Source organism: Equus przewalskii, chromosome 8 (assembly GCF_037783145.1).
Source record: "Equus przewalskii isolate Varuska chromosome 8, EquPr2, whole genome shotgun sequence".
Lineage (NCBI taxonomy): Eukaryota > Metazoa > Chordata > Mammalia > Perissodactyla > Equidae > Equus > Equus przewalskii.
This window is the reverse complement of record NC_091838.1, coordinates 17,314,361-17,336,623: the sequence shown is the minus strand read 5'-3', so window position 1 is coordinate 17,336,623 and position 22,263 is coordinate 17,314,361. Positions and strand designations below refer to the sequence as shown.

Genomic DNA, 22,263 nt, shown 5'->3' with positions numbered 1-22,263 from the left:
GGGTCCTATGCTTTTTGCTTCTAAAGAGTAAAAGACATAAATGATCATGTGTTTTTCCTTTCAAATGTATATTATATGAAAAGATATTATTCTGTGCTTTCTTTTTTGCACTGTAATTTTGCCATAAGAAAAAGAAACCATTTTCTCATTTTTCTTCTTCAGACCTTTCCCATGGCCACACACTGGAGTGTATCAATAACTGGAATTCCACCTTTGAAATTTCACCTAAAATTCCAATATTCCAATTTCTGATTACAGTCTCTAATTTTGGTCTCTTATCACACTGGTATTCACAGGTTGTTTTTCGATTCGATTGGGACTTCCAGACTTTGGACCCTTCTCTTTTTCTCCTGGTCAGTTACACCCCCCCCAAGACTCCACTGTCTCTCTCAGCCAGCCTTATCCCCTTGGCCGGTCACTTGAGTCACTCTTGCCAGTATCGTCCTCTTGTCTTTATCCTCAGGTGCATCCAGGCCATCTCATCTCAGCCTTGGACCAACCTAACCAGCTTCTTGCTCTTCCTCCTGAGTAGCTAGGAAAAACTATCATGGTTATGGAATTACTGTTATCCCAATTCACTGCCTTGTCTTTTACGGAGCCCATATTATTACTCAGCAATCTTTTTATGTGATTCTGATCAGCTCCCTCTTTTCTCCTCATAATTGCCTCCTATCTCCCAAGATGAACTTCCTTTGGCACCTCACAGACAAATTGAGGCTACCAGATATGAAATCCTCAGAATCCCACACCCATGTCTGCACACCTGTTGCTGGCTGTATCACCATCACCAACTTTTCTCCCGTCCTAGTGGAAAAGGTCTTCTTTTTTCTTCCTGGTGTTCAAGGTTAATCTCTCTACACATGTTTTGGATCCCATCCCTTCAGATACCTCCTCTGGAGTATTGCACTGTAAGATATCCCCCTTCCAGAATTTTCAACCATTTCTCTTCATTGGATTATTATAGTGTAGGCTATAAACATGTCAATTCTTTCCCATTAAAATAAACAAAGAAACAAAACCATCTTAAACTAGAACAGTAAACACAAAACCTTTCCCTTTTCCTTGTTTTCCCCTCTAGATCCTTGCTGCTCAAAGTGTGGGCCACAGACCTACTGCATTGACATCACTCGGGAGCTGGTTAGAAATGCAGAATCTCAGATCCCACCTGGGACATACTGAGTCAGAATCTGCATTTTTAATGAGATCTGCAGGTGATTTGTATGCACATCAAAGATTGAGAAGCTCAGCTCTAGAATAACGCTCTAATAACTTTTATACTGTCATGGCCACACTTCCTAAAATCCTGGTCTGTGTTTTTGCCTGCCCATCCTTGCTTCCTATTTTAATTTTAGCCCAGTGCTATAAACATTGCCTCCCACCTCCCACTCATGTCTCTAAAGTCTATCTTATAAGAGTTATCATGGACTTAACTGGAAAATACAATGGACATTGCTAATCCTTGTCTTTATTGAGCTATCTGTGGCATTTATTTAAACTGACTACTCCCGTTTGCTTAAAGTGCCATCTCTTGATTTCTGAGAAGGCTCTTCCCAGATTTTTCTCCTACTCCATCCTCTGCCAGCTCCCTTCGTCTATTGACATCTTAACCGTCTTAACCGTTGGTGCCCTCTTCTCTTCTCTGCCTTCTTGCTCTTCATAAGCAACCTTATTGATCCTCTTTGCTGGAGATTTCTAAATCTCTGTCTCCTGCCCAGATCTCTTTCCTGAATTCTGTAGCCTAGATTTAATTGTTTATTAAACATCTCCACCCAAATGCCTCTTTGGCACCTTAAAACTCAGTATTATCCCCAGTTGAACTTTTCATCTATCCTCTGAAGCTGCTTTACCTTCTGTATTCTCTCTTTTTAAATGACTCCACCTACTCAGCCACTCAGTCCAAAGGCACGTATTCCAGCTTCTTCATAAACTCTGTCATCAAACATCAAACCTTTGATCTCATTCTCCCCTTTATAACTAATGCTACCGTGGTTCCAGCGTGGAAAAGTCCACTAGATACTTGCTGTGATTTTGATTTTTGACTTAAACTCCAACGATCCTTCCTCTGTTTGGGGGAATCATGTCTCTGTTTAAGTCACTGCTTTCTCTGGTTAAAATTCTTAAATGTTTTTCTTCTTTCATACACAGTAAGGTTCAGACTCTTATGACTTCACACAAAGCACACGAGGACTTCACGACCTGGCCCTGCTCCACTCTCCAGAGTCTCTTTCATCCTCTCATTTTAATCTCACGCCAACTGCCTGCATGTTTCTAAACGTCCAGGTTATGTCTTAACTCAGTGCCTTTTGTCAGGCTGCTCTTTCTGCTGAGAATGTCCTTCCCCTCCCAAGACTCAGTTCAATCCAGAAAAACCAGTTCACATTTCTGGGAGTGAATTTTAGTGAGAAGAAAATATATATTGTCTTCTTGAATATAAATTATGTTCTTCAAGATGTTTAATAGTTCCTTCATGGGAAAATTGCTTACAGAGGAAGTTTCTTCTGACATACTTAGGATAACTTTTATAATCATCTGTATTAGTTATAGTCATTGTATTTATTACTGATGCTTTGAAAGTGTTGATTTGCTCAGAATATCAAATAATAATGATTAGAAGATTCTGAAAATCTTAACTCACTGGTTTGGGTATGCCACTTTCATATTAAAATCTTTACCTATGCAAATAAATGATGGACAGTTGACGTTATTTGGTTAATTTTATTCTCCACAAATTCTCTGGTTCATGACCTTTTGTACATATTCCAAACTCTTATTTGTCTTAGCAAATCCAGTCCACTCATAGCTGCTAATTGACTTGATTTTCTTCCTTAGGAATTTCTTTTAATTGTTCGTGTTTTAAAAAATGAAAATGAATATTATTTTAATATTTAAGAATTTAGTAGACTAAAGAGAGATAAATAAGGCATATGTTTCTGGCTTTCTCATTTTGCCATTATGTATGCATTTTTAGAAAATTAGATTGACTAGACATTTAAGAGGGATAATAACTGATTAGCATAATAAAGGTCACTTTATAATATCCCTTCAAATGAATTCTTAGGGAGGTGGGAAAATATTCTCCTAGTCACAGTTTGAATGGCCAGTTAAAAAACAGAAACATTTTCAGAGGACATTGCTATCAGAACCAAATTTATCAAGAACGTACTAACTGGATCTTTATTATGTTTTAAAATTGCTTTCCTTATTGTAGACGTGATAAAAATGAATCTTACTCCTAAAAGTAGTTTTTGGCAATTTTCCCATTTGTATTGAAAGGAACTGTGGCCGCAGCAGCTGGCCTTCACCCTGGACAATGTATTATCAAAGTGAATGGAATCAACGTCAGCAAAGAGACGCATGCCAGTGTCATTGCGCATGTTACAGCCTGCAGGAAATACAGGAGGCCCATGAAGGTAAACTGCCCTTCAGCTTATCTGGATCTAATTGCAAACGTGCCTAGAAGGCCTAGGGGACAGACGTAGGAGACTGCCAGAGATGTCTGTGCTTTCCACTTCTGGGTTCACATTTAAGCACAGCATTGTAAATCTCGTAATAATTGTTTTATCTGGGCAATTAGTTACAATAGATTATGGCTTGTTTTATTGTTACAGCATTATCACCTGTTTAAAAAGTACTCTCAGGTGGTCCCACCCACTGGTGTAGTGGTTGGGTTCTCGCACTCCACTTTGCTGGCCCAGGGTTCATGGATTCTGATCCAGGGCAGGGACCTGCACACCCTCGTGGGCCACACTGTGGCGGCATCCCACATACAAAATAGAGGAGGACTGGCACAGCTGTTGCCCCAGGGCCACTCTTCCTTAAGCAAAAAGAGGAAGATTGGCAACAGATGTTAGCTCAGGGCCAGTCTTCCTCACTAAATAAAAAAAGTACTCTGGGGTATTTTCATTTTCATTGTGATAAGAGTTTTCAAATAGCTGTTTATCCAATCGAAATCCAAAAGTCTGCACTGTTTCCTTGACCCTTGTGATGGCTTTAGGATGTATAATGGTCATCGTGTGTCTGTGTCTGTATGTATGAATTATATATACACTGTTTATTATAAGACTTGTGTGAAAAAGAAAAACTTGTGGGCTTTATAGGCTCTGGGACTGATTTTTGGATATATTTACTTAGGTAACTGGATTTAGCTCTTAAAATAAAATACCAAAATGTGCTTGCCATTACTTAAAATTTTAAGCGCTCTCCTCTGAATCAAATTTCAAGTGCCATAGAAAAATAAAATTAGAATCGTAATTCATAAGCAAAGCTTGTTATCTCATAAGGTACAAGTGAATTTGGACTATAATAGAAAATTCTCTCAAATTAATCAACTTAAATGCAAAAGGAACTTTTGAGGCGAGGCTTCATATTTTTTCTTTCATGCACAGTGAAGTACTCTTTCTGGATGTGAGCATGTGGCTGTGTCCAAACCAGAAAGAAGACTTTCTATTTTCTCACAGGCCAGGACTGACATCCTGCAAAATACTGAACCTACAAGAAAATAGCTGATCAATTTTGCCTACTAATAAGTTCAAACTAGCTAACAAATTGCAATTCACATATAGACACATGGGTTATTCTGGTTGATAGTAGCTTAGTAAATATTTGTTGAACTGTGTTAATGAATTTTTTTAAAAAGACTCTTCTAAAATTATCAAACTTTTCCCCTTCTATCAGAATTTTAATAAGTAGCCAAATTGATTTGAACTTCATTCCTTTTCATTTTTTTGCCTTCCCTCTTGGAGAGGTGTTGATCAGTGAAATGATTAAGAAAAGCAATAAATGGACAGAAAAATTCACTGAGGGCATAACATGCTCTATTGGGTATCCATTGCCACAAAATAGTCAATTCCAAAACTTAGTGTCATAAAATGACAGTGATTGATTATTTCTCAATTCTATGGGTTGACTGGATATTGGTTTCCTGTGAGACGTGGCTACATTATGCTGGGGCCCGACTGGGCACCTTCATTCCACTCCTGGTTGCTTTTCTCTCCATGTGGCGAGTCTTCCTCCAAAGCGCTTTCATATGGCCTTCCGTTCCAGTCTCTAGCAGGACTTTCCTTTCTGCATGGTGTCTGCATTTCAAGAGAGAATATTCCAAACAATCGGCTCTCTGCTTACATCATGCTTGCTAATGTGCATGTGGAAAAATAAAGTCACGTGACCAAGCCCAGGGTCACTGTGCATAGGAGCTACACAAAGATGTCGATACTGGGGGATATGGTTCATTGGAGGCCACAGCAGTTTACCAAGATGTATCTCAATGATCTAATGTAAACTAGCATTTTAATGATGGATAGCAGTATAACAATTAAACACAATTGTGAAGTTAATATAGGAGAAAAATGTATAATGCAAATTAAATAACACTTCAATCGTGCAATTCAGGTTATCCTCTCATCTAGGAAAAGTATAAACTTTAAAGTAATGCAGCCCTGGAAGTGTACACCTTGTGGCCATTTTCTCTCTCCTATTTATCTAAATAAGACTGGAACTGCTATTTCAAATAAAATATAGGATGTTTTATGACATGGAAGGATTAAAAGATAGTTATATCACTTGGAATCCAAAGAGATGAAAGATATTCTTCCAATTTTCTTATTGGTTTGATTCAAAAAAGATTGAATGTATTAAGATATTTGTAACTATTAGGAGAGCATCTAAATGGTTTGTATAATTACAGATGATTGATTCTTCAGAAAATTGTCCATCTAACATCTACTTAAAAATGTAATTCATAATTTCTTTTAAGATATACATGAAACATTTAAGTAAGACTTTTGGGAAATACATCTTATTTAAAAATATATCTTAAAAACAAAATTTCAAGCTTAAAAAGTTTGTATAATTTCCATTGACTTTCTATTAGTTTCTGATGTTGATTTTCTTTTTCATTCAAATTTTATTATTTTTAAATGAACTAGAAGGATAAGTAAGATGGTCAGCTCTTCTTCTGAAGCAGGTGTATGAAATGGATATGCACTTTAGGAAGACTAATTTCTCCGTGGTCTCTTCCCCCCTCGTTTCCAGCAAGATTCCATACAGTGGGTTTACAATAGTGTTGAGAGCGCGCAGGAAGACCTTCAGAAGTCTACCTCCAAGCCCCCTGGAGAGGAAGCAGGGGATGCTTTTGACTGCAAAGTAGAAGGTAGGTTCCTTCTTTTTCTCCTCATTTGCTCCTAGTATTCTTTTCCACTAAGCCTGTGCCTAGTCCCAATCATTAAAATCTTATGTGTTCAAGCCACCGTCTTGTCATTATTACCAAGTAGATGTCATGTCAAGTGCATGAGTAATAATAGCTAGTAGCTAACATGTAATAGCTACTACGCTTTATGAGGCACTTTATTAAGTGTTTCACATGGATTATCTCATAAAGTCATCAAGAAAGAAAATCTCATAAAGGTGTGATTATCATCATCCTCATTTCATGGGAGGAGAAACTGAGGCCTATGTGGGTTAAGAAAGTGGCCCAAGCTGGTAAGTGGTAGACTGAGGATTCAAATCCCAGTTAAAATGTGTTTTCTGGTTTGGGGTTTAAATGTGTGGACCTTCTTACTCCAATGTGGTTCACAGGCCAGCAGCAGCATCACCTGGAACAAGACTGAGATGCAGAATCTCAGCCCGACCCCAGATCTACTGAATCAGAGTCTCCATCTTAACAAGATATCACTTGTGTATACATTAAAATTCGAGAAGCCTGGTCTAGAGGGCCCATAGTTCCTTTGAAAATAGTTTCCTGATTCTAGTAACTTTTACTGTGTTCTAACATTGACAGTAATGAAAGAGACAAACTAATAATGTGAAAATTAGAGAGAGATCTTTTTTTTGCTGAGGAAGATTTGCCCTGAGCTAACATCTGTTGCCAGTCTTCCTCTTTTTTTGGCTTGAGGAAGATTCTCCCTGAGCTAACATCTGTGCCAATCTTCCTCCATCTTATATGTGGGTCCCCACCACAGCATGGCCGCCAGCGAGTGGTGTAAGTCCATGCCCAGGAACAGAACCCGGGCTGCCGTGTCAGAGTGCGCTGAACTTCACCACTAGGCCACAGGGCCAGCCTTGAGAGAGCTCTTTTGATAAGGACTCAGACCATTTCTGTTTTCTCAGTGAAGCAAACCAGCAGATTGCTGTATTCAGTGGCTTCTTTGCCGAGGGTGAAAGGACTGAGGCAGTTACATTTATGTTTGCATTTCACAAATGCCTTGAATTATTGTTTCCAAACTTTTTCACAGAAGTCCTTGAATCTTCTCTTACATTTTCCTGGTATCTTTCCATTCATGTTATTGGTGGATGTCTGTGGATATGTTTATTGTACTGTTTGGTTCTTCCAAACCAGCACAGCTGGAAAATTCCTTGTTCACACTGATCATATGGGGGTACTTAGGAAAAGCTGTTTTTCCTCCATTTCTGGAAGGCTGCTTGGCAGAAGCCACTAAGGTCATGGACAATATCAGAAATATTTCAGCCTCATTGGAGCAGCAAGTTGTTATGATAAATTGACTCTTTTATTTATTTAAATCAGGACAAATCTTGGGACCTTATCCTGAGGCTTTTATTCCTCATTTAGAGTTAGTTTTTGTTCATCATCACTGGTGCCATCGTGAAAGGTAGACTGGGTTGATGAGATGTTCTGGAAATTCTAGGACCTAATTTATTTTAAGGTAAACCATTATTCTCCTTTTGTATATTTTATATAGACTGTTTCTGCTAGTCTAGGACTTAATTATTTTAAGCAAACTAATCTCCTATTTTTGCTTATTTGATATTTACTGTTAGGATACTCTCAGTTTCTTACTTGAGATTTTAGGTGTTTTTTCGCCAGCTGACTGATTTCAGGCCAAAACATAGCTACAGAAAGACGTTCCAGATGGAAATGTTATTATAGTGAACAATGACAAATTTTCTCAATGAGCTGTCTCCAGAAGACGCTGTTTGGGAAAATTCAGGCACCCTCTCTGCTGAAAAAATGATTATTGCCGTCTCCTTTCTGCTTCTTCAATGTGACTTTATATATTTTTTCTGCTTCGAGAAAATATTCATCTAATGTTTGAGGCAGTTTTAGGAACACTAACTTTAAGTCATGCATGCTTTTAATGAGAAAATATAGAATTGTATGTATAATATTTATACTGGTATAAATAGGCATACGTATGGTCCATAGATCAAAATGGATGTGCAAGTGTAAGGCTAGTCATGTTAGAGCAGTGGGATTTGGATCACTCAAGCATGTGTTTTTTTTAAATGTTCTTATTTTTAAAAATGTTAAGAATAGACGCTTCATTTAGCACATCAGATTCAGCTATTTTTTTCAAGAACTCTTTAAAAATTATTCGAAGAGCCTCAAATTATTTGAAGAGAGTAACAAACCGTTCATGAATTTGCTGAGTTAAAATTGGCTTTATTCCAGAGGTAATTGACAAGTTCAACACGATGGCCATCATCGACGGGAAGAAGGAACACGTGAGCCTGACCGTGGATAACATCCACCTGGAATACGGCGTCGTGTATGAGTATGACAGCACGGCTGGGATAAAGTGCAACGTGGTGGAGAAGATGATCGAGCCCAAAGGGTTCTTCAGCCTCACTGCCAAGGTATGAGTGATTCTGGGAAAACAGGGGATTTTGTTCTAAATAAAGCAACTGAAACCCTTGTCCACCCCCACTTTGAAAAATGTAAGTAGCTGTGTATGTTTCAGCTGTCAGCTCATTCAGCTTCTTTTTCTTTCTTTCCCATGGCTCAGTATGTGAACAGTCTTCCTTTTTATTGATGTCTTTTGGAGCACACTCTTAAGCTGGATGGGACTCTTGCCCAGGAGTGTTAGTTGATTTGGCAAAGACTTCTCTGTCCTCGGATGGTTTTCATGACAGGTGGTGCTTTTTTTAATGCACATAATCCCCTGATGAGTATTTGAAGTCGTGAAATACGTTTTAAGAAATTTCAAATTCTGCAAGTCTCATGCTTATTTCATAAAATTTCACGAAGCTTAGAGATCAGTTTCTGAATAGATCCTCAGACGTTTATATAATTCTTAGTCGGGAAGGATATCATCCTTACTCGTTAGACTAAAGCAAGATGTGGAGGGAGGAAGGGAGTCTTCGTCCAAATGGATAAAACACGTGGTGAGGAAGGGGCGACCCTGTGCTGGCTTTTCACGATCCTCCCACAAGGTAAATCCATCAAACTCCTGTTGCACCGTCCACGGGTCTGAGCTTTAGTGTTTCGTCTGCTTTTATATCACCCTGTGAGGATTCAGGTGTTACAAGTAGGAAATATGACATTTATCTTCGCTGCCTTTATTTCTTCATTTTAGTCCTTGTTTCAAATATCTATAGTTGATACAGATGTAGCATTGACAGCATGAGTTTTTTAGAATTTTAGTGGGAGAAAATAATATAGAAATCCAAATGCACTATTTCAAACATAACTACTTTAGGTTTTTGTTTTATGTTCTGAAAGTTAACTTTTAAAAAATTCCATCATCCCGATAACTTTGTACCACTACACGTATCTATTGATACAGAATCTATATTTTCAAAATGCAACCCCTTCCCAACTGCATTATACTATTAAGGGGATCCAGGGAAGGGCTTGGGACCAGGTCATTATAATTATTTTGTCTCATTTTCTAGCTCTTTTAAATTTGCAAAGTTACGTGGATTATTTTATATATGATAACTGTATAAGTTAGTACTGCAAATATTTTCATTTTACACATGAAGAAAAGAGAGTCCAAGAAATTAAGAAGTCTAACCAAGATCACACTGCTGGTGATAAAATGAGCTCTAATTTCTAGACTAGTGATTAAGCAAAAAACACACTCCATATTCAGAAAGACGGGGAAGTGAGGTGGTGAGGGAGCTCAAATGAATGTGGCATTTATACCTGTATCTCACACAATATTATGAAAATGTTAGGTAAAGGTGTAGTCAAGCCTTATGATCTTTGAAACAAATGCTACATAAAATATGAATATGACGCATTAATAATTCTCACTTCACTGGAAATTCTCTGTGATCCCTGGCGTGTACACACACACACACACACACACACACACACACACATACACACACACACAGATGCTGCCTTACTATTGATTCAAATAGCCAAGAGGATTTACTAATTGAATCCATCATATGATGCTTTTATCAGATAAAGCTCAGACACTGCAGATAACTTTGATTTTTACTTTAGCAAGAGAACTTGTCCTTTATTCATTCCAAAAGCAAACGTTTGTTAAATGTACTCTCTCTACTGGGCTCACAGTAGCAAGTAAGGATGCTATTCAATTGGTTTTTTTTTTCAGTTTTTGTTATTCTACTACCAAGTTGAGAAAACAAATGTTCTGAGTAACTCTGACTAAAATACGTGCAGTGTGTTCCCACATCAGTGTCCTGATGTAGCCAGCCAGGAGTCTTCACAGTCCACTCACCTGCCCCAGGCAGTGTTTAAAGCCAGCAGAAGGCAGAACGTGAGATGCCAAATGCACAGGCCCATCACTTCACTGCCAGCCTTTGAGTGAATGTGGAGATCCCAGGCAGCCAAGAGAAGCACCCTGGGGAAAGTCACCCTATGTTTTGGAATTGTGAAAATTATATTTGGCTAGTTTGGAAGGTTTTATTTTCTTGTTCTCTTTTGTGTGTATGTGTGTGTGTGTATCTCTACAGATTCTTGAAGCCCTGGCTAAAAGTGATGATCATTTTGTACAAAACTGCGCCAGCCTTAACTCTTTAAATGAGGTGATTCCTACTGACCTTCAGAGTAAATTCAGTGCCATTTGCAGTGAAAAAATTGAGCATGTATGTCAGAGAATATCCAGTTATAAAAAGGTAAAAGTCTTATGTATATATTTTTCATGTAATTCTTATTTAAAGGTCAAATTTAATCCAATTCTTGATGTTTTCATTACTTATTTATGTACCAGTTTATTGAAATAATGATAACATTTACATAACATACTAGGGTTTTTTTTTGCTGAGGAAGATTAGCCCTGAGAGAACGTCTGTTGCCAATCTTCCTCTTATTTTGCTTGAAGAAGATTAGCCCTGAGCTAACATCTGTGCCACTTTTCCTCTATTTTATATGTGTGTTGCCACCACAGCATGGCTGACAATTGGTGTAGGTCTGCACCCGGGATCCGAACCCACGAACCCAGGTTGCTGAAGTATAGGGCACTGAACTTAACCACTAGGCCATAGGGCCAGCCACTGTGTTAGAGTTTTTTAAATGCCTTTACATCCATTACCTCATTTGATCTTTGCAAACCTGTAAGCTAAGTCCTGATTGCACATTTTCCAAATATAATACTGAGACCTAAAGAATTAAATGACTTATTAGCAGGAGATAGAGTTGAGATTTCAATCAAGGCCTCCTAAATTCTGAAGTCAAATTTTAAATTACACTGTGGTTGTTCTTTCCCTTTTCGCTCAAGGGAGCCCTGAGTTAGTAGGGCTGATTGTACGGGGAACATAGGCTGTTTTAAATTGATTGATTGGTTCATTCATTTGACATATTTACTGATCCCCTTTGATGTGCCAAGCACTGTTCTTGGTACCAGGAATGTGGCAGCGCAGGAGAGATTTTCCTCTCATGGTGCTTACATTTGAGTGGGGGAAACAGCAAAGGAGTGAATACATTTCTACAAAAGGGGAAACTCAAATGTTGAAAAGAGTTATGAGGAAATTCAAGTAGGGAGATACGGTGGGAAGTGCTGGGGTGCTCACTGGAGACTGGGGGTCTAGAGAAAGCCTTTTGAGAAAGCTTGTATCTGAATGATAAGTAGAACTCTTCATTTAAATGGAGGGGCAAGCATCCAGGTAAAAGGGGCAGCTGGCACAGAGGCCCCAAAGCAAAAAGCAGGCCAGGGTGGCAGGGGAAGAGTGGCCAGGCATGAGGTCAGAGGCTGAGGCAGGGACCAGTGTGAAGAGGTGGGAGCCTTGTACTTTGGAAGTTTGCGAGGAGTTCAGATTTTCTTCTCACATCAAAGAGAAGCCATTGGAAGCTTTTAAACTGGGGGTTGACTTCGTCTGATTTAGGTTTGTAAAAGATCCTGCTGGCTCCCCTGTAGGAATGGATTGTAAGGGCGAGGATGGAGGCATGGAAACACATAGGAAGTGATTGCAGTGCTCCAGGTGAGTGATGGTGAGGCTCGGATTCTGGTGCAGATGGGGAGACAGAGAAAATCAGATGGATTTGAGGGTATATTTTAGTGGTAGAATTAACAGAAATTGATCTTCAAAACATATCCGATAGTAGATTTTAATTTTTTTCTACTTATATCAATAAGAGAGTAGCTGATTAAATTATTTCCCTCCAAACGAGGCTGGGTGCTCAAAATTTGGTACAGCCATACTACGAAATATTATCTATCTCCATTTTTATGAATGTGAGCTAACTGTATGTGTTTTATGTTCCTGATATAGTAAGTAAAAGATAAGCCCATATATGGCCTGACACATCCGTGGAAGAATAGGGAAATGTGTGAATGAATACCTAAAGGACTTCAACATTGGTTACCTCCGGTAGAGTGGGAGTAGGGTGAGAGGAATCGCTGTGTTTTTCTTTAAGCACTTCCTATAATGTTCGGCTTGTTAAGTTGAATATCTCTTGCTTTTGTAATGTTTTGTAAGTCCATTCACATGAAGAGAAATGCTGTCCAAGATGACTGCTGAGCTGTCACATCTGTTAACCCTCTTTCCGTGATTGTTGAGCTCAGCTCACCTGAGTTTGAGGACGATGCCCTGTTGAAGCTGAACAACAGAAGATTCTCCTTTTACTTCTCCTTTCTCTATAAGATGTGACAGTGCTTTGAAGTAAAATTTAAAAGCTCTAAACAAATGCAAATTCGTATTCCCCTTTTGAACATGTGTTGAAAAGAGAGTCATTCTACTTCCTGGATGGGTATGTATAAAGTATGATAGGGGTTCAGACCGATTCGGGTTGTCAAGCTTGTCACTGTGTGTGTGCATCATTTCTCTTTCTTTTTTTGATTTTCTTCTGACTTTCTTCTCTCCATTCATTCTAACAACAGAAGCAGTAGAAGTAGCTTAAAGAAATATATATGGAAAAATGTATACTTTATCAATAAAAGCAAAACATTAGGATGAAGGTATATTAGATAGGGTATTGATTTGGCTGCTTGAAGAAGGACCAAAACAATACAGGCTTACACAAGGTAGAAAGTTTATTTCTCACTCGCTTGAAAGGGCAACCTGATGGGAGTCCACTAGGGTGGGGCTTGACGATCTTATAGGGGTCCTTCTAGATTTTCACTCTGTCCCCAAGGATATTGCCCTCTTCTGCAAGGTCAAATTTGGCCCTCCACCACCATGTCTAAGTTATAGCCCCTCAGACGGGGAAAGCGGAAGTAGAGAGTAAAGAGCTTCCTTTTGAGGCCATGACCCAGAAGTTGTACACATCACACCTGTTCGCATCCCATTAATCATTTAGTGAGAGGGAGGCTGGGAAATGTAGTCAAACTGGGAATCCAGGTACCCAACTAAAACTCAGGGAATTTTATTACTAAATGGAGGAAGGAGACAATGAATATTGGAAAAAAACTAGCAGGTAAATTTATAGGTAAAGTTCTATTAGAATAGATGGTATAGACCACTAGGGAAAAAGGGTCATAGGTAAGCAGATCCTAAGACTCTATTTAGTTGCTAAAGTGGAATATTGTGTTTGGCCTTCAGCTTCCCAATGACCAGGATGAAAAAGGAAACACATAAATATTACATATTTATCAGCATCCTTGTGATATGTACATGTTTCTGAAGAGAAGCAGAGCTTTTCTTGGACTGAGTTCTAAAAGATATCTGTCATGCTGGATTTCCAAGAGGTGACACCAGGAAATGTCAGGGTAGTGCCTGTAAACATATCCCTGAAAAAGGAGCAGCCATTTGTTTTATGTGGCAGATTTTTTTTTTTTTTTTTTTGGTGGCAGATATTTTTAATGCACTCTTTAGTGAAAGCCAATAGCATAGGTCAGAACCTCAATTTCATGAGAGTAAATCTGTTGCAGGATGGGGCAAGAAGATTAGGGAAATATTTAAAATGCATACCTTTTATGTAGGCAATACGGGCTTCAGTCGGTTACTTGAGGGTGCCTGCCCTCCCACACTTACAGTCTGCTTGGGTCAAAAGGTCAAAATACATGAAGTAAGTAATAATAGTACTGACTGTTTAACCTCCTAGGAGATGCCACCATGAATGGTTGAACTGCTGGCACTCCACACCCTCCTCTATGTGATGGTGCTCCCTGGAGTTATGTAGCACACAACAGTTTATAGCAGTCTGCTACAGGTATCCAGCGTTGCATGAGATATTTTGTGTATGTTGTGTAATCTTACCAACGCAGTAATTATAAGACACGTTATGCATTTCATTGATGAAGTGACTAGAGCTCAGTCTGGTCTAGTAACTTGCCTAAAGGCACACAGCTGGGAACAGCAGTGGAATTTGAACATTGCTTCCTTTTCTTCTAAAGCTAGTTGTTGTTTGTTTATCTGGCTTTGGCACCGTGCTACACAGCTTATGTGCTAAGCAGTCTAGTTCTGACTACCAGGGCAGTAACATTTCGGTAAAGGAGGAATCATTTGGGGTTGAATAGTCAGCAAATGCTGGCTGCCATAAGTTGGGAAGATTTGTCAGAGTGAAGGGGAGCAGAGATGGCACTCAAGTAAGAGAAATGTCATAAGTGAAGGCAGAGATGTAGAAATGAGACTGACCTTATTGATGAAGAATTGGCATACTGCCTGGACTAGAAAGGAGGATTGAGTTGGATGCAATTAAAACAGAAAACTGACAAAATCTGATTCTCCCAATGATATTTTGGAGTGGCTTAATCAGATTTGTTTATAAAGAGTGCAAGTTGGTGGTGACTTGGACTCAGGTAGAAGCATTGGGGATGAGGAGAAAAGGATCAATTCAAGCTGTGTGTAGGAGGTAAAATATATACAGTTTCGTGATGAATTGGTTATCGCAGATGAAGAAGGTGTTGCTTCTTGGTTTCTGACAAAAATATGGTTTTCAATAAACTGAGGAGTGTATGTTGTGGGAGATTAGAAATATAAGGTACAGGGTTTCCCCCTAAATGTTGGGGATTCTCAAAAACATCCTCCTGGCGAGTGAGAAGTGTCTTTCATTTCCTCAGGAGTGACAGGGAGCCTGGGAAGCTCTTAAAGCAGAGACAGACAGGCTAATGGGCAGTGATTTTAGGTGATGAAAAGAATGTCACTGAGTTATGGAAAGCTCTTATATGTACATTATTGTTTGAGCCTTGAAACAGCCATGCTGCTCACTCTTATCCTGCTTCTTTCTCCGGGAGATTAAGAATTTGCTTGAGGTCACAGAGCTAGTGAGTAGTAATCTAGGTATCTGTCCTATGGGATGCTGTCTCCCTTATTTTTATTTTTAATCTAGAAATAAAGAGAAATTTATAGTCAACCAGGACATAAGTGTTTTAAAAGCTATCCTTTTCATCATCCCTTCTTGACCATAAACATTATGAATAATTGGCTATCTTTCTCACTAGACAGAAAAACAAGATTAGCAAGAAAATATTTAAAAAATCTTTTGTCTTTGAACGCAATTTAGATACCTAAGATATAGCCTTAATAGGTCAGGTAAGGTCGGCTCGATTTTGTGTATCAAATGCGTGTCAACAGAAGCTATAGCATTTATGAACATATATTTCTAATTTCCACATATTTACTTTTAAACTGTCATTAGAAACTTATATTTCTTCTGGATGAAGTCTTCAAACACCCCTCTTCCTGTAAAATAAAATGTATCCATAGAAACTAAAATCTTGAAGAGACTGGCTTTCCTTTATTTTGACTCCAGAAGTTTTAGATCTTAAAAATAGAAAGCAGTTAATTTCTACAGTTTCTATAGCCAGGCTACTGCAGTCACAATTGATTTCCTGGCCAGTTGTACTGGCCACAGATGTTTTTCAGCTTATGTGTGAGAGAAGGTCAGGCCTTACTGAGCCCTGAATGAATCCCAAACAGAAGTTTAATCTCTGTGGAGCAGGATGTGTGGGCGATCCAGATGTAAAACTATGCTCTGTTTGGAGGAATGGTCTCCCCCTAAATTATCCTTAGAATCCTTTTTAATTCTAGATTCATCCTTTTGTTTTAGGATAATTCCATATTTGGGCTTATTTTGTGTTGCAGGAAGACTGCCTCACTATAAATATTTAATTTACTTTCGAGAGAGAGTTTCTGTTTTCACAAAAATATTACATGTAGGAATCAAAGTCTTATGTTGAATATTCCAAGTACCTTTAATTATTAATGCCACATAATCCTAAAACTGGTATTTGGGTTGGGGAAAATTGTGGGTAAAATTTCTCCCTTGTCTCCTTCCGCGGATACAAAATTTTTATAACTCCATGCCAGTGGGGTTTTACACTTAATTGAAGTGGGAGATTATCTTCAAAATAATAGCTTACCTTTGTATTATTTTTTATTTTTAGTCAAGTGACTGTAATTGGATTTAAATGTGTTGTCATGGTCAATGATTCATGAATTAACGACCAATGCATTAAAAACCTGAAGTTCTCATTTCTAAGAATTACTTATTCCTGTCAATATACAAATATTCCTTAATATAATCTATATTAAAAAATAAATATTTCCCTTGACCCCCATACTCCTCTCTACAGACTGTTCCATTTCTTTGGTCTTTGTCCTGAAAACAACTACCTATACCCACTGTCTATACCCGCTGTCTGTACCTGCTGTCTCACTCACTTTTCATTCTCAACACACTCAAGTTGGGCTCCGGTCCCTTCTGTGGAACTGAAATGGCTCTTTTGAAGGTCAACAGTGACTTGTATTTTGCCAAAGCTCATTCACTGACATCACTACATTCCTTGTTTCAGTAGCGTCTGATGCAGTTGACCTTGTACCTCTTTTTAGCAGTTTTTTGTGACACTACCTATACCTGGTTTTGTCCTTTCTTGGTGGCTCATTCACAGTATCTTGTGCTGGTTCCTCCTTCATTCTCCAGCCTCTTCATGTGGCGAAGTCTCAGAGCTCAGAACTTGGTCCCCTTTTCTCTCTCCACTTTCAGTCCCCTGGTGATCTAATTCAGTCTCCTGGCCCATTTGGCGTCTCCATTTGGGTCTAATAGATATCTCAGACTGCACTTACCCAAAATAAATTCATGATCCCACCCCTCCACAGTTTGTCATGTCTGCTGTTTTCTCTATCTCAGAATTAGACCCCTGCTCCCCATTGTTCAGTCTAAAAACTTTAAATGTGCTCTTCACTTTCCTTTTTCTTGTGCCATTTGCTTGGCTCTACATTGAAAATATACAGCCTTTTCTCACTGCTTCTATGACTGACAGCCGAGGGTGAGCCGCTGTCATCGCTCCTGTAGGTGCCCTTCCTGCTTCCACCCTTGCCCACCTACAGTCTGTTCTGAGTATCTGTGAATCTCAGTCACGGTAAAAGCTAAATCCTGCCAGCGACCTCCAAGGTCCGACATGATCTGTGCCCTCCATCTGCCCATTCTCTCTCCAATCCTGTCTCCTTTTCCCTCCCGCTCATGCTCTACTCCGGCCACACTGGTCTTCTTGATGTTCATTGAACACACCATCCTTGGGGCTTTCGCATTGGATACTTCCTCTGCCAGGGAAGGCTTCTCTTCCGGATATCCACTTTCCCAGCTCTCCCTTCCTTTGAGATTTTGCTCGAGATTTATGTTTATTGTTTGCCTCTCTCTGATTAGAGTGTAACCTCCCAGAAGGCAGGAATCTTTGCTTCCTTCACTGATATTTCTCAACATATCTAGAATAGTGCCTGGTCTAGAGAGCCATTGATACTTAATTGTTGGATGAATGAATGAAGGTGTTTCTAAGTCTGGGCTATGCTCTCCACAATAGGTCTAAAGCACTGTCCGTCCCAACTCACTTCCCCCAAAACCCTGTACATTTCTTTATCGTAAAATTGCAAGTTTTATTTATAGAAAAGAGCTTTTTTGTCTTTCCTTGTGAGCTTCTCCAAAGAAGATTAATGAGCTCAATGTTCCATTTGATGTTGCTAAAAATGATGCCAGGTTCATGTTTATAGGGCCATTTACTCCTGTACAGACCAATTAGAGTGTGTTCTCATGTCCATACCACAGTCAATACAAGAACTGTGCCTTCCTCGTTTTAGGTTTGCGTTACAGAATTGTCTCCGAATTAAATTTCAGGGCATGCTGTCTGGGAGCACATTTTCGATCTTCAAAATTTATCTAGCACATTTGCAGGACCTGTGACTGTAGGTTCCTCCCGCCCCCTCCCCCTCTCCTAGGACACCTAGGATGGAAGACAGCATTGCTTTCATAAGGCTCTTTCTTCTCCAAGAGAGGCTCTTAGCAAAGAAGCTTCCTCTCTCATACTTACTATTTTGAGAGAGTTAGGCACATTCAGACGTGTGGTTGTACACCCCTTCTGGGTGTATGGAGAGAGGAAACACACTGTGTTCACGTTTGTATTGAGATACCTGTTGGAAAGCTGTAGGAAACTGGTCCCCCTAGAAAGGACATCTTCCTTACTCTGCCTGATCACTTGAGGAACACTTCATTACATCACTCTGTTCACCTCCTTCTTAGCACTTACCAAAATTTCTAATTATCTGGCTCTCATGCTTATTATATAAGTATTAAGTATACACGTATGGTTGTGCATATACATATACACACATATTAAATATAATTGTACTAGTGTATTTGTCATATGTAACAATTATATTGTTTTTACTTGTGTCCCTTACTAGATCATGAGCTCCATGAGGGTGGGGCTGTATCTCCAGCATTTAGCACAGAGTCTGGAATACATGCTTCTCTTCATATTTTTGAATGGATGGATAACTGGTTAAAATGAAAGAAGGCAAGAGAAGCATAACTGCCTGTTATGGAGGGTGCTGTGATGTAATAAAATCGACTTCTGTGCCTTCATGTGTGCCGTGTGAGCCTTGTCTGAGATTTTTATCTTACAGCTACAGTGGAAAAGAACTTCTGGCCTAAAGTGTGCATCTGCCCTTAAATTCTAGGTCTTTCGCAGATAAGTCTCCAGGTCACAGTTTCTTTATTAGTAAAGTGAGAGGCGTAGAATAAGAATTCTCTACATTCCTCCCTCCTCTCTTAGGGGTTAGGATACTTTATCATCAAATTTGTCGGCAATTTTGTTAATAGTTTCCTGCATTTCACTCCAGTTCCATTTAGATTCGAACTGTATGCTAACACTTTCCTGAGCTACATAGCTTCTGACATGTGATTTGAAAACAGTTAAATAAACATATAAGATAGTTCATATTCTAATGGTGAGCTTATATTTATAAGATGTGGTTTTTGATATCTCATCTTTATTCTTGAATTTAACCTAGAAAAGTGAGTAACCAGTCTTAATTTTTATTCTTTTCAGTGCTCAAATTACTACTCTACTAGTAGAATAAATAGATAGGAGCTGGTTATAGTTTTCAAGCAAGCAGAGAGTATAGAGGTTATTTAATTCCTATCCCTTATTTTACTAAGAATGATAAAAGGCAGTGACTTGCCCAGCATCACATGAGTTAGTGGGACGGGAGAACTAGAACACAGATAGCCCATGGCTCTCAGTCCTTTCCTTTTGAAACCAAAATCCAGTTTGACTATGAGATGCCTGTTTATGGTGCCCAAGACAGACGTGAGCATTACCCTCATGGTGTTACCATCTGCTAAGGGAGGTAGAGATAAGAAGATTCTTCATAATTATAAGGGAGGTTACGGTGTGCTGTAACCTAGCACACCAGGGGAATTGAACACAGACTAGGGCTGAAGGAAGGCCTCTTGGTGATGTCATAGAACTTGAAAATGTATAGGAGTAAGTCAGGCAGTGAGGGAGGAAGAACATTCTAGGCACACTGAACAGCCTGGAGTGTGTAGATGGTGTGTGAGAGGAACTGAGTGAAGGCCAGAAGGAGCCCAGGGAGCAAGGGGAAGAGAGCTTGAGATGAATAAGCCAGGTGCGGGTCAGACTTTGGGTGGCAACATAGACCATGGCAAGGATAGATGGATTTGGATCGCAAGGTCTTGAGTGGTGGAGTGGCTATCCTTGGATGTCTTACAAATCCCTCGACTTTCAGTTTATTCTCAATGGCATAAAAGTAGAGTCCACATCAGTCTTCAGACTGATCCTGACCCAAGTACTCAGCAGTTTTTAGCGGGAAGTATGGAGGGTACTGTTGGTTCCGCCTGTCGTCCTGCAGTTCCAGGTCAACACTACCATGCCTTGCTGTCTAATCTGTTCACAGACTCAGGTTTAGATTGACTTTCTGACAGTGTTTGGAATAATCCCATCTTCTTCTACCCTTGACCTGATAGCTACCCCATTCTGCCACTTTGCCTCCCTTTAAATATTGTGTTCCTATCTTGGTGTCCAGGACGCCGATTTGATTTCTCTAGCAGACTCTCAGCTGCTAGGAGCCTGTGGATTTGAGTCCTAGTAAGTGGTATTGGTCACTTAAATTCATTTCTTTGGGCACTTAACTTGCAATCGGAGTTTCAAGGGAGTCATATGCAATTGCTGCCTGTATTGCTTTGCTTTATTAAGAACGTGTAGGTGGTAAAATAATGACAATTTCTAACAACTTATAATTTATTTCACTGGTTTCCGTTGACATTTAATTTTCTTTTGATTTTGCTGTGGATGACAGAAGTGAAATGTTTGAGTTATCACTGTGTTCAACTTCTTTTTATTTCTTCTTTAATTTACAGTTTTCTCGTGTACTAAGGAATAGAGCCTGGCCCACCTTTAAACAGGCCAAATCTAAAATCTCCCCACTGCACAGCAGTGATTTCTGCCCTACCAACTGCCACGTCAATGTGATGGAAGTGTCGTATCCCAAAACGTCGACCTCCCTGGGGAGTGCGTTTGGTGTTCAGTTGGACAGTAGGAAGCATAATTCTCATGATAAAGAAAATAAATCTGAGCAAGGTATGTTAGCTTTTGAAACTTTATCAAATTATGAAAAGTAATTTTAGGCAATTGTAACTATTCCTGCATCCCTGAAATTGGATAGATTCCTGCTGTGTAAGCAAGTCTTAACTCTTATAAGAAAGGGTTCTTCACTCTAATCTTTGGATAATTATGTATAAGTGTTTGTAGAATGAAAATGGAGTAATGCGTTTTTATTATTTTTCCTCTAAGAAGAATGATTATTCTTACCTTCATTACATGTGTGATAGGTACAGCTCATCTTGCTGTGAAAACTGCTAATCTGAAATGGCCCTGTAACTATGAGAAAAATACAGGAGGAGCAGCTGCAAGGGATGCATAATGCTGTTCCACACCATCACGGTGGGACATGGGATCGAACTGTGTTCCTAGTTTTTAATCACAACTCCTCATAAGCTTTAATTTCTGAATTAAATTCAACATTGGATTGGCATTTTATTTTATGGCAGTTTGGACATCTAAAGTGAATTGTGCTGGATTGTTACTGTAAGTGAAAGGTCATAAATGTGACTATGGAATGATTTCAACTCCTCAGGGAAACTCAGCCCTATGGTGTACATTCAGCACACAATCACGACCATGGCGGCCCCTTCCGGTCTGTCCCTGGGACAACAGGATGGGCATGGTCTCCGGTATTTGTTAAAAGAAGAAGACTTAGAAACCCAAGATATCTATCAGAAACTGCTGGGCAAACTTCAGACTGCGCTGAAAGAGGTGGAGATGTGTGTTTGTCAAATAGATGAGTAAGTATTTTATTTCCTGTACTTTGTGCCTAATAAAATCACTGTAGAAAATGTGACTTTTGAATATCCATCATTCTCTCTTTAGGTTGTAGGATTTTTTTGCTGGCCATGTAGATCCTCTTTATTCCAACACTTTAAAAATGATAAAAGATGGCAGATATATAGATATATATTTTAAGGAAGCAGTAAATACCAGAGAAGAGAAAAACAAAAATTCTGCCTTACAGAAAACACTAAATAAGTCTTAGTGTAAAAATATTAAATTGAAAAATATGATCGAATGAGTACTAACTGTGTATAGGATTTCCTGGTACCTTTTACAGAGCAGAAATAGTATTTGGTGTATATGCACTCAATAGATTTTTATGAAAAATATAAAATATAACAGATCCTTAACATACTTGTTAAATGAGTAAATGCAAAATTATGTATCCCCAGGCCCAATGACCAATGCCTTTTTTGTCTTCTGATTGAATTAATGCTCTACTAAGCAATAACCCAAATAGCTGGGCCAGTAATTTGGAAATTTTTATTAAGAA

General features: G+C 39.0%; 1 protein-coding gene across 1 annotated transcript in view; it reads left to right on the top strand.

The window, feature by feature from the left end:
• The window catches only part of PREX2 (phosphatidylinositol-3,4,5-trisphosphate dependent Rac exchange factor 2), a 277,989-nt gene that overhangs the window by 145,340 nt on the left and 110,386 nt on the right, over positions 1-22,263 (top strand). The window contains exons 20-25 of the mRNA XM_070630503.1: positions 3,274-3,410; positions 6,031-6,148; positions 8,405-8,589; positions 10,663-10,824; positions 20,741-20,960; positions 21,517-21,724. Of these exons, the coding sequence (XP_070486604.1) occupies positions 3,274-3,410; positions 6,031-6,148; positions 8,405-8,589; positions 10,663-10,824; positions 20,741-20,960; positions 21,517-21,724 (1,030 nt within the window). The remainder of the gene's footprint in view (positions 1-3,273; positions 3,411-6,030; positions 6,149-8,404; positions 8,590-10,662; positions 10,825-20,740; positions 20,961-21,516; positions 21,725-22,263) is intronic.